Source organism: Benincasa hispida, unplaced genomic scaffold, assembly GCF_009727055.1.
Source record: "Benincasa hispida cultivar B227 unplaced genomic scaffold, ASM972705v1 Contig1050, whole genome shotgun sequence".
Lineage (NCBI taxonomy): Eukaryota > Viridiplantae > Streptophyta > Magnoliopsida > Cucurbitales > Cucurbitaceae > Benincasa > Benincasa hispida.
The window spans coordinates 32,183-45,671 of NW_024063603.1; the positions used below are offsets into that span (position 1 = coordinate 32,183).

The 13,489-nt window shown below is 34.4% G+C and overlaps 1 protein-coding gene across 1 annotated transcript; it reads left to right on the plus strand.

Moving 5' to 3' along the window:
- Nucleotides 1-2,515: 2,515 nt before the first annotated feature.
- Nucleotides 2,516-3,418, plus strand: LOC120068804. Its single transcript, XM_039020438.1, has one exon. The coding sequence runs from the start codon at nucleotides 2,516-2,518 to the stop codon at nucleotides 3,416-3,418; it is 903 nt and encodes a 300-aa protein (XP_038876366.1).
- The last annotated feature ends 10,071 nt before the right edge of the window (nucleotides 3,419-13,489 follow it).

The window sequence follows — 13,489 nt, forward strand, 5'->3', positions numbered from 1 at the left end:
CTAACTTAAAAGCTCCTAAATAGTATCTAAGAAGCAATTTCACTCTCAAAGCCAAAATAAAAAAATCTTAAAAAGTACTCAAATGATACTTTGACTCTTAAAGTAACCTAAAAATTTCCTAAAAAATATGAATAACAAACATATTACCCAAAAAAACTGGATAACAATTGAAACTCATCTTGTAACTCCATGTCCACAAGAATAGTTTTTGACATGCTTTCTATATACGATATTTTTTACAAGCTTTTTGAACTCTAGCAAGTTCCAAAACACACCTTTTATATTTAGTTAAATAAGTAATTGAGTTTCTCTCTCTAACTTTGTAAATCTTACTTTCTATTTTTTCCATCAACATAAATCACATAATAATGGAATGTCAAAATTCTAATCATCATCCATGTAGTTCAAATCTTTTCAACCCCAATTTTTTTTCACTATTTGTAAAAAAAAACACAAATTATAAAATAAGCGTTTAAAATTGATGCTACAAATATAAGTAAGATATAGAAAAAAGAGTATATTCAACTATAAGTTACTACTTTTAGTTAAAACTAACTAAATGTAATGTAAAAAGTGTGTTCCTTTTTTTTTTTTTCTTCATTTCTTTTCTAATACATTCATTTTAATCATTTGAAAAATAATATTTGAAAAAGAGGAGAAAAAGGTTGTTGGAAACAAGCTAATGTACCATTTAAAAGTTTCAATTAGATCTTTATTTTAGTCAATGACACTCTAATATCCACTATTGAATTTGTTTTTTTTCAAGAAAAATCAATGTTAATCAACAAAAAAAAAAAAAAAAGCATTGCGTTAATACAATAGGTAAACTTAAAATTGCAAACTCCAAGTTGGAGGAGGGTGCGGCGCCAGTGTTGGAGGAGTGTACGACTGCCGACATCGAAGGAGCGGTCGCCAGACCTCCAAGCTTGCAAAGAAAAAAGTAAATGGAGGAGGTGGAAGAAAAAAAACATGGCAGAGGTGGGGAGGAGTGGGAGGAAAATGGTAGAAAAGTGGAGTGAGAAAGGAAATAGAGGGAAAGAAAGTGGGAATTAGGAAAAAAGGGGAAGGAAAAAATGGGGGGAAAGGAAAATTAGATTTTTTAAAACTTTGACCGATGTGTTGTGCGTCGGGATAACTGCCTAGTTGCGTCGACATAAATATGTAAAAAAACGTAGGTCCTTCATTTTGGCCGACAAATCAAAGTTACATCGAGAAAAACTAGTTTATGTCGATGAAAATTGATGCATCAGGAAAAAAAATGTCGAAACAGATAAAACTTGTTATAGTGTTTTTTTACATTTTTTTGTTAAAATTAGTGGATAAATTAGTAAAAACTCATCTATGTTTAGAATCTAGTTTGATCAAATTAAAAGTTTTGATGAAAATTGAACTGTAAAATTGATTTTATTCTTTCTTATTCTTAAATTATGTAATGACGTGTTAAATAATAAATGGAAAGATTATGTACTACGATAGTACTAGATTTTTTTTCCACCATCATATAGTATGTGTATGATGGAATCGAAATTAGCAGTCAAATTTTGTTCAATAAACAAAACTATATACATGATACATAAAACTAATAATTAAGCTTGGCAGTAAACTAACCATAATCCAATAATTACACAAACATAAAGTTATATTATAATGAGGGAAGAAGTTTAGTTTTATGATTGATCATATAACTTTTGATATAATCATGAAACTAAAAATTTTAATTGAAGTATTTGTAAATTGAAACACGTAGATATTTATTTATCTTAATTAAGCTAAATTCAATTTCTTCTTCCTTAAGTTCAAAAGAAACCTCTTGATCCATAAGAACTATAGTTGTAAGGAAGATAGGAGATGATGTTCTTCAGATCAGCGATGAAAAGGTCGGCTTGCTGATTAGGGTTTGTTGGAATCGAAGTCAAAAAGAATTATGGCGGCGAATTGCCATTAGAAGTCTGAATAAAAATCCCATCAGTTTATTGTGTGACATTCTCCTTTAGCTCATCCAATAATTCTTTAAATTGTTCTAGTGGATGCATTTCCATTTCTTCTATGGGAACCTCCCACTAACATTGTTCCTATATATATGTTGTAACAACCCAAATTTGTACGTATACACTACAGGAAATTAAATGTTAAATGTTAAGCAGGATGAAATTTTATTTAAGGGGGTAGTAAATATAATACCCTAACCCTAATTTAGAAAGCATGAAAACAAATAAATTTAATAGGAAAATCGGGTGGAAATTTAGAATTGAAAAAAATAAGAAATTTATTAATTATCCAAAAATAATGAATAAGGGGGCAGAATCAGGGAGGATTAATTAGAAGTTGGAGAGAGCGAGATTATCAGCGAGAAAGTGCCTGGAGAGAGAGCGAGATTGGAGAGAAAATTGGAGAGAGCAAGAGCGGAGAGAGCGAGATTCCCAACGAGAAATCTGGAGAGAGCGAGAGCCACGAGAGTAAACCAGCGAGAAAGCTGGAGAGAGCGAGAGCCACGCTACAAATGCTAATACAAATTATGAGTAATGGAAACACAACCTCATCCACCACACCAATAACCAACGATACAAATGACTCGAAGATCATTCGAGAATTCAAGAAGTTCAATTCTTCAACATTTGATGGATCATCTGTGGATCCAATTATAGCAGAGAATTGGATAACAGAAATAGAAACTATTTTTCACCATACGAACATCCCAGAAGAACAGAAAGTAAATTGTGTCACCTTCGTGTTAAGAGGCGATACAAAATTCTGGTGGGAATCCACACAAAGAAAAATCAAAGGTTTAGTCTCATGGCAACAATTCAATCAGGCTTTTTACAATAAGTATTTCCATTTAAAAGTGAGATATCAAAAGGAAGTGGAATTTCTTATTCTTCGTCAAGAGAACATGTCGGTGGCAGAGTATGAACGGAAATTTGATCGCTTGTCCCACTTTGTCCCTCGACTAGTGGACATAGAAGAGAAGAAGGTGGAAAGGTTTATTTGGGGATTAAGAGAAGGAATTCGAGGCATTGTTACTGCTTTTCGACACAAAGAGTATGCTCTTGCCCTCGAGTCGTCCTTACTCATAGAAGTAGATCTTGCTGTCAAAACCTCAACTTCTGAACGAGGATTCATGCCAAATCAAAAAAGGAAATTCACCCAACAAGGCTTCCAACGTTCACAACGGCAAGAAAAAATTTCCCAAAGCAATCAGGGTGTACAGTCACAACAGAAGAGTCAAACATTCGCATATCCTAAGTGCAGAAATTGTGGAAAACATCATCAGGGGCAATGTCTACGGAACTTAGGGGTGTGTTTCAACTGCAGCCAGACAGGTCACTATGAAAAGGCTTGCCTAAAGCTCATCAACCAAGTATCAACTGCCCAGACCACCCAGCCTACTAGTAACAAGGTTACCCAACAACAGAAATGACGGGTGTTTATTGTTACATGTCAAGAAGCAGAGGATCAAGATGCAGTTGTTACAGGTACATTACTCATCCTCGAGTATTATGCCTTCACTTTATTTGATTCGGGCTCTAGTCATTCATTCATTTCTATAACATTTGCACAACATGCTCAATTAACATCAAAGCCCTTAGGCTACATTCTATCTGTAGCTACTCCTGCCGGAGTATCTATGTTGGCCCACTCAGTGTAGTAGAAAACTGTGAATTGTCAGTATCAGGACATAAACTAGGGGAGACCCTTATCATCCTAGACATAAGTGATTTCGACATAATATTAGGTATGGACTGGTTAGCAGCAAACTATGCAAGTATAGATTGCCATAATAAAGTGGTCATATTCATCTTTCCAACAGGAACCAAGTTTAAGTTTAAGAGTTCTAATACACAATCAGCCCCAAGAATAATTTCAGCCTTAAAAACTAAACATTTACTCAACCATGGGGCTTGGGCATATTTAGCAAGTGTATTGGATTTACGAAACCAAAAGGATGAAATTAAGGCCATTCCTGTAACAAGAGAATTTGAAGATGTATTCCCAGAAGAGCTACTAGGTTTACCACCTAGTCGAGAAATAGAATTTTGTATAGATCTAATTCCAAAGCTAAACCAATATCTAAAGCACCATATAGAATGGCACCTGGGAAATTAAAAGAACTTAAAATACAATTACAAGAATTGTTAGATAAGGGATGGATCAATGTGTTTATGTATAGATTATCGGGAGTTGAATAAGTTGACAAAAAAGAATAAGTACCCATTCCCACGCATTGATGACCTATTTGACCAATTACAAGGAGCCTCAGTATTCTCCAAAATAGACTTACGATCTAAATATCATCAACTACGAATCAAGGAGTCTGATATACCCAAGACTGCTTTCCGAATAAGATATGGGCATTATGAATTCGTTGTGATGCCTTTTGGATTAACGAATGCCCCAGCAGCCTTCATGGACTTGATGAATAGAATTTTTAAGGACTATCTTAATAACTTCGTGATTGTATTTATAGATGATATTTTGGTCTATTCCAAGTCTGAGGCAGAATATGAAAAACATCTTAGGGATATCCTTTCCATATTAAAAAATGAAAAGTTGTATGCCAAATTCTCCAAGTGAGAGTTTTGGACGCGAAAAGTTGCCTACCTAGGGCATATTGTAAAGTAACAAGGAATCTCAGTGGATCCTGCTAAGATTGAAACAGTTAGCAAGTGGCCTCACCCAACAACAGTCAGCGAAGTGCGAAGCTTCCTTAGATTAGCAGGATATTATAGACGATTTGTGAAGAATTTCTCAGGTATAGCATTACCCTTAACTAACCTCATCAAGAAGAATAATCCTTTTGTCTGGAACCAAGCATGTGAGCAAAGCTTCCAGGAACTAAAAGAAAGGTTGACCACAACCCCTATTCTCACTATACCTGACGAATCATGGGGTTTAATTGTGTACAGTGATTCATCGAAGAAAGGGCTTGGTTGTGTATTGATGCAACACGGAAAGGTAATAGCATATGCTTCAAGACAACTAAAACTTTATGAACAAAATTATCCCGTTCATGACTTCGAGTTAGCTGCCATAGTCTTTGCCTTAAAAATATGGAGACATTACTTATATGGGGAAAAGATCCAAATTTATACAGATCATAAAAGCCTTAAGTACTTCTTTACCCAGAAAGAGTTAAATATGAGGCAACGAAGATGATTAGAATTAGTCAAAGATTATGACTGTGAGATCCTCTATCATCCAGGAAAAGCTAACATTGTTGCTGATGCTCTTAGCAGAAAGTCAGCTCATACAGCAGCCCTAAGTACCATCTCCAAACACATAATGGATGATCTTGAAAGAGTTGAGATCTCACTAATACCAGAAACCTTCACAACTTGAATAGCACAGTTAATTGCAAGACTTGCATTAAGGCAAAGGATAATTGATGCACAACAAATGGATAAATACCTAAACAAACAACTATAATCAGAGAATGGAGAAACCAGTCAATTCTCTACAGCCCCAGACTCTACACTTCTCTACCGTGGACGTCTATGTGTATCAGATGATGAAGAAATCAAGAAAGAACTACTGAAGGAAGCTTATGAATCATGCTTTTCAATACATCCTGGGAGTACCAAAATGTATCAAGACTTGAAAGCACATTACTGGTGGTGTACCATGAAAAAGGATATAGTCGACTATGTAAGTAAATGTTTGGTTTGTCAACAGGTGAAAGCTCTACGGCAACGACCACAAGGACTCCTCCAGCCTCTAAATGTTCCAAAATGGATCTGGGAGCATATTTCTATGGACTTCATCTCAGGACTCCCGAGAACTGTTAAAGGCCACAACATGATTTGGGTGATCGTAGATCGACTCACCAAATCGGCCCACTTCCTACCATGCAAGACTACTCACACTATGGAAGCACTAGCTGTGAAACCCAGATCTCCATTTTTCTAATTAAGTAAGTGATTAAGGGGTTAATTAGGAGGAAGTTAAATCCTATGTTATGTAAATAATCTAATAATTTTACAATTGTCATAATAACTGTAATAATTGTCACCTTCTGGGGATCAACAATTAGTAAGAGTGAATGTAAACTATAATGGTTAGGTATATAGTTTATGATAACCATATTGGATCCTGGAGTATGAGTAAAGAGGATCCTAAAAGGATAAAATGAAGAGAAAACCTTGAAGACTTAAATCCTGAATAGTGAAGAAAGGATTGAAGAACTGAGGAAATATAGAAAATTATTTGGGAAAATTCGTGTGGAAGTTGCATGAAGATAAACCACATTCACAGTAGCTAACGAGACTGGCTGAGCGAGAGATGGGAGAGAGCAACACTGCCGAGATCCAAGCTAGCAAGAACGCTGGAGAGAGCGAGATCCTTAACGAGAGTGGAGAAAGCGAGAGTTTGAGCGAGAAAGTTGAGAGAGAGAGAGTGGAAAGAACGAGACTAGCGAGAAAGTGGGAGAGAGCGAGAGTGAAGAGAACAAGAGTAGCCTGAATGCCTCATTCGAACGTTATGCTCACGCGATCGAAGGAAACCGCTGTGCATCGAACGGCCGGGCATTTATGCGTTGAACTTAGCCACGATCTTATAGATTATGCATTGAAAACCCTAAATTGAATACAAACAAAGCTTGAATACGTAAGGGCAAACGTCAATTAAGATTGAGGTGTCCGATTAAGAGGAATTCTTAAACCCTAAGAAATTGTGTTGGATGCGATTGGAAAGAACACATTGAACCAAGGTGAAGTCAGCTTACATTGATAAAGGGAGGATTAAACATTTGGCCATGCAGCCAAGTAGGTGGTGTCAACACCATAGGAGGTTTGGATGCCTATAAATAGAGCCGTTGGGATTTCATTTTCAAATCACAAATCATAAAATTCGTAAAAAGAGGGGGAGAGTAGAGTGCATTGAACAGTGAGGGTGAAGGAGAATACATCAACTTGAGACGAAGAGATCCCTCAATCTACTCGAGTGTTTGATGTAATTCCAAAGCCATATGAAAGATAAGAGAGTGTAGTTTTCATGGTGAGGCTACTGGAGAAGATGCTCTAAGTAATTGGGCTGGAGAATAGGGAAAAGACAGAGGGGTTGAGCTATCGGGTAAGCTGGGCCAGTCTTGATGTTTGGATGATTCCGGCTAAACCATGAAGAGTTATGAGTGGTAAGCTTCTTGAGACATTTTAGAATAGTTTGGTAGAAGGAAATATCTTAAAATAAGGTTTAGAACTATGAGTAATCTAAGCTGTAAGTTGGATCTGGATTCTAGGGGTAAAAAGGGAGCCCGAGGTAGAAAAGAGAACCGTTAGAAAGGCTCCTAAGCAATTAAGGTGAGTGTTGTAGTTTTGATAGTTAACATATGTCATGAAGTGTTATAGTTTTGATAGTTAACATATGTCGTGAAGTGTTATAGTTTTGATAGTTAACATATGTCGTGAAGTGTTATAGTTTTGATAGTTAACATATGTTGTGAGTGTTATAGCTTTGATAATTAACACATAGTGTGAGTGTTATAGCGTTATAGGTGTGATATATCGTGAGTGTTATGTTGCATATTGTGTGTTTATACAGTGTTGATAGTAAATGCATATTATGAGTATTCACTTAGCTTTATACTCTGATATTGGAACATATGCATCTGTGGATACAAGCTACATGCTTTGGTATTATGATGTTGCCATGATATTGCTTGTGTGTGACTATGGAAACTGCGATTATGCCCGGGATGTGGTTAGCATGCTTAACAAAAGGTGCTTGGTGGAAAAAATTGGTTGGCTTCGGTCGGCGGGAAATAATAGTCGGTGACGACTGGTGGAAAATATGGTCATGTACCTAAGCATGACTAGCGGGATAAATAAAAATGGTCGGTGTGCACATTGGCGGGAATTGGGGTCATAGGAAAGTTTCCATATTGGATAAAGACTGTTTGGAAAATAATAGTCGGTGACGACTGTTTGAACATACCCTATTGGATAAAGACATCAATTACCATTCTAAAAGTGGATAGTTCAATCACCAATCTTTATTGATAGGTTATACCACCCATATATTTAGTTAATCAGTAATACCATATTGGACTTCTTTTTTCAATTTCCCTCTTTTTTTTTTCTTTTTTTTTTATAGTCGAAGTACACGAGGATCCACATTACGTTATACTCATGAAAGACTAATTTTTTAGAAAGTTTCACCCGAAACCGAATTCGATAGACAAACAAACAAACTAGATTATTAAATTTTCCACACGTTGTCTTGAAATAATGCTATAATAAATAAATAAGAAATTATGCTCAACTTACATATAACTACTAAAAATCAAATTTTCCACAAATTCTCCGTAACAACTGGAATAGAAAGTTCTTCCTCAAGTTATTCTTTCATAAGTCAGATTGCATGAAAGATAAGAAAATTTAAGAAAGTTTTCAAATCACCCCTCAAAGAAATTATGAAAATAAATAAATAACTAGATTCAATAAGAAAATACAAATATGTGAAAAAAGTATTTTAACCTTATTCTCAACAATTATAGTTGTTTATTTTTTCAAACGAAGCTTGATTTCTCTTCTTTTTAAAATTAATTAGAAAAACTTTGGTGTGTCTTTACTTGCTTTCTTGCCATTAGTTTTGTTTGGATTTACAATGTTTGTCTATGCTTTCTGTTTAACATCCGTGTTTCAAGTGACAAGTCATCTTCTTCTTGGGCGACAGGACGATGATGGCAATCTTATCGGCGCCACAGAGTGTTTAGAGCTCACTAGCTTTCTTGAAAAGGTCAAACACGCTTCCAAAAGGTAACCTGAAGGTTGCTCTCCTTTGGCATCTTCACGATCTCCAACTTTTTGCCTAGCTCTACTCTTTCTCCTGGTCTTTGGAAAATTATTAAAGAGAAAGTTAAGAGAGAGAAAAAATGGTGGAAAACGTAAAATAGAAAATTGTTGTTTGTTTGCAATGTTGAGTGTGTTGTGGATGAATATGTATACATAAATTTGGATCAGTGGTGTGTTGTACAAAATAAATGATTTGGTTGTCAAAGAGTTTTGACAAATTGATCATTAGAGTTAATAAAATGCTAGTTTTGGGATATTATACATGATCTCCATTTGCTTAATATAAATGACAACTAATGCTTTTCTAAAATCTTTAAAAAGAAAAAAAAAAAACTTCAAATTTAATGTAAAAGTGGATACAAATTGGTGAGAAATAGAAAATTGTAAAGAAAATAAAGAAATATTGAGTTTTTTTTTTTTTTTTTTTTTAAATACATATATCATTATGAAGGTTTTGATAATTGGTTGGTTAAATTAGAAATAGCTCTCGGTTGAATTTTATGTTTGTCTCTTTTAAGTTTATGTTTATTTATATAAACTGTTACAAGTTCTTAAACTTTCGATTTTTTAATCGAATAACCTTCTGAAATTTTAATTTTCGATATAATAAGTTCTTGATCTATTCAACGATTTTTTTTCCAAAAAAATTCATGAATCTACTAAACACTAAATTGAAATTTTAGTCTTTATTAGACATAAGATTTAATTTTATATCTAATATTTAATTTAATTCTTAATATTTCATCTGGTAGTGATTTTATTTTTATTTTTATGTTTTTTAAATTTATATTTATTTTCTCCTAAAATTTCATACTATGGTGCACATATTTCTTGAAGAAATACTTGAACTATTAGTCAAATTATAAAAACAAAACCATATTTTGTAAACCTTTTTTTTTAATCTGACATGATTTTCCAAAACATTAGGGTTTACAGGTGTCGGTGTTGGAGTCGAAAGTGCGGTGACAGATTGCCATTAGAAGTCTGAATCGAAATCCGATCAACTTGTTGTGTGGCATTCTTTTGTAACTCATCCAAGGATGCTTTGAGTTGTTCTAATTGATGCATTTCCATTTCTTCTATAGGAAGCTCTCACCAACATTGTACCTATATATATATAATATATAAAATATTAAATATGTTATTGTTTGTAATTTATTCACCTATAATTCTAAATTCAATAGTAATTTAATAGGAATATTAGAAGTTATAACATTTAATAGATTTTGAGGTTGGAGTTGTTTTGTTTGATAATGATTTCGATTTTTTTTAAATTATTCTTGTTTACTCATTTTTTTTACCTAGACCATTTACCATATTTTATAAAGAAAAAAAAAATTGTTATTTGGTTTTAAAATTAAGCTTATAAAGTTTACTTCTATACTTGATTTTTTTTTCCTTTTGTTACCTATTTTTACTAATGTTTTGAAAAACTTATTTTCTTTTTCTTTTTTAAATTGATTAAAGATTCAAATGATTCTTTAAAATAATGAAACCATTATAATCAAATAAGGAAAAAATGAAGACGATTTTCAAAGATCAAATGGTTATCAAACGAGGTTTAAAAACTTTTGAGTTTTGAAAATGATTTAGTTTTAAAATAAACAAATAAAACTCAAAATAGTGATCAAAATGAAGGTGCTATATGTCACACCCTGCTCCAGATTACCCTCTTAACCTGGATGGAATGGTGATAGCAGCAGTTACCAACCCTTTTGCTGGTACTTACTGCTTATCTAACCTGTTAAATATTGCTCAAACCCTGAATACATACATATCATTGTTATATGACAAATAACTCAGAGCTTAAAAAATTTACATTATAGGGTTTTGCAGCATTGTCCATACATGAATATTACAATTTAGTGAACCCCATCTAGAATACTAGTCACTAAACATACACATGTGTACTAACTAATACAGGTCTTCAAATACGCTTCCTTCAACCTGTTTCTTTGAGTGGCAGAGCAGTAGTAGAAAAGTCTTTTGGGAACTGACCGCTACCTGAAAGGAAACCATTTGAAATCATGAGCTAGAAGCCTAGTGAGTGATTTAATAACAATATAAATCTCATACTTAAACTGGAAGTTCGAAAACATAATACCAGAACTAAAGTATACCAAGCAAATGTGTACATAAAACCTTTAAAACTAATGCATTTAAAACCTGAATCTTAGTTGAGAATGAACATTCATTGCTCTAATTCCCAACGCCAAACCATGGCCGTATGAAACCTCTACTTTGACCTGTTCACATTAAATTATGGCTAAGAGATATCGCTACGTCGATCTCTTACAATATACTGATGGGCATCTCAAGCAATTTCCTTAAAACATTAGCATTGATAACCACTCCTAAACACCATTAAAGATCATTATTCTCTAGTTGAGAACGAGCATACACCGCTCTAGCCCCCAACGTCTGTTATCGGCCAAGAGATCCATACTTCAGCCTCCTTTCGTTGGTGTATGGCCTAAGAGACCCATACTTGGCCTCTCCTTCAAAACTACCCACTTATACGTGGAGGTTTCTATGTATCGTCAAGACCTTAGGTACATTTATTCAGATACCTTCCTTACCTTCAGTTGTCACACCCCGCACCAGATTACCCTCATAACCTGAATGGAATGGTGACTGCAGCAGTTACCAACCCTTTTGCTGGCACTTACTGCCTAACTTACCTTAAAATAATATTCAAACCCTGAATACATACATAATAACACAGAGCTTAACACATTTACATTTACAGGGTTTCGCAACATTACTTTTACATAGATAATACAACCTAGTGAACCCTATCAAAAATACTAGTCACTAGATAGACACATGTGTACTAACTAATACAGGTCTTCGATTACACTTCCTTCAACCTGTTTCTTTGAGTGACAGAGCAACAACAGAAAAGTCTTTTGGGAACTGACCGCTACCTGAAAGAAAACATTTGAAAACGTGAGCTAGAAGCCCAGTGAGTGACTTAATAAAATATAAATCTCATGCTCAAAACCAAAAGCTTGGAATCATAAGACTGAAACTAAAATATACCAAGCAAACGTGTACATAAAACCTTTAAAACCATTGCATTTGAAACTTAAATCTTAGTTGAGAATGAACATTTATTGCTCTAATTCCCAACGCCAAACCATGGCCGTATGAGACCTCTACTTTGACCTGTTCTCATTAACTATGGCTAAGAGATATCCCTACGTCGATTTCTTTCAATATATCGATGGGCATCTCAAGCAATTTCCTTAAAACATTAACATTGATAACCATTCTTAAACACCATTAAAGATCATTATTCTCTAGTTGAGAACGAGCATACATCACTCTAGCTCCCAACGTCTGTTATTGGCCAAGAGACCCATATTTCAGCCTCCTTTTGCTGGTGTATGGCCTAGGAGATCCATACTTGGCCTCTCCTTCAAAACCACCCATGTGTACGTGGAGGATTCTATGTACCGTCAACACCTTAGGTACATTTATTCATATACCTTTCTTACTTTCAGTACTCCTCTTCATTGTGTTTAGGAATATCAACGCATGTACTTTAGAAATCTTAGGTATATAAACATAGCACACAAAGCTTAGTTTTAACCCTAACGCATGCTTCATACTTTATAAAGTAAGTTGGCTTAAATCGTGTTGAACTAGCTTGTAAAACTATTAGCATGTGTTAGATATGGAAAACATACTTGGAAAACTCATATATTAGTAATATCATGCGTTGATAAATATTCATAAGCATTAGCAATTCCAAACTATCCTTCTAGTCTATGAGAAGATATGACTGCCTTTATCCTTAGTTGAGAGTGAACTACTAAATCTAACCCTCAATGTCAACCTTAGTTGGGGAGAACTCTTTTGCTCAATCCCTCGACATCGTATTACCTACGTGCACATGGTTATAACTGAGTATCGTCGTACCTTATATACCTAACTAGGATACCTTCTCATTGTCCTTTAATAACCTCAGGTACTTGAATAGGATACCTTCTCATTGTCCTTCGGTATCCTTAGGTACTTCTGCTCAGATACCTTCTCAAACGTCCTTCAGTATCGAGTTGTTAAGATACCTTCTCAAACGTCCTTCGGTATCAAGTTGGTCCGGTACCTTCTTTATTGTCCTTCGGTACCAATTTGGTCAGATACCTTTTCAAATGTCCTTCGGTATCTAGTTGGATGGATAGCTTCTCAAATGTCCTTCAATATCGCGTTTTAAGTAAAACTAGTCATAAACATTTAGTTGAACAATAAGGCTTCGGCTCAAATCATCATACTAGTTCATCCATCATACTAATTTATCATAAGAATGGAGTTACTTAAACATGTTGAAAGTATTTGGAAAAGATAACATATTTAAATCATATCAATTCAATGGAAAACATGCTTTACTTAGCATGAGAGACAGTTTCACAAATACATTGCTTGGCACTTCATTTAAACACTTAGCATGAGAATAACTTCAAAGAAATCATAGTTTCCAACACTCAATATGAGAAATGACTTCAAGGAAACCATAGTTTTTAAATCATTAAAACATTAATTCATCACATAGTCACTCATAGTTTGTTGGCCTCTTAACGTGTTATACGCCTCCCTTAGCTCTTCTTGGCCTGAAAGGATATAATTCCCAGTTAAACTACATAGAATTCTTAGTAAAATACCTCAATTAATTCATTTATTAAAGGAAATTTCATCAACAC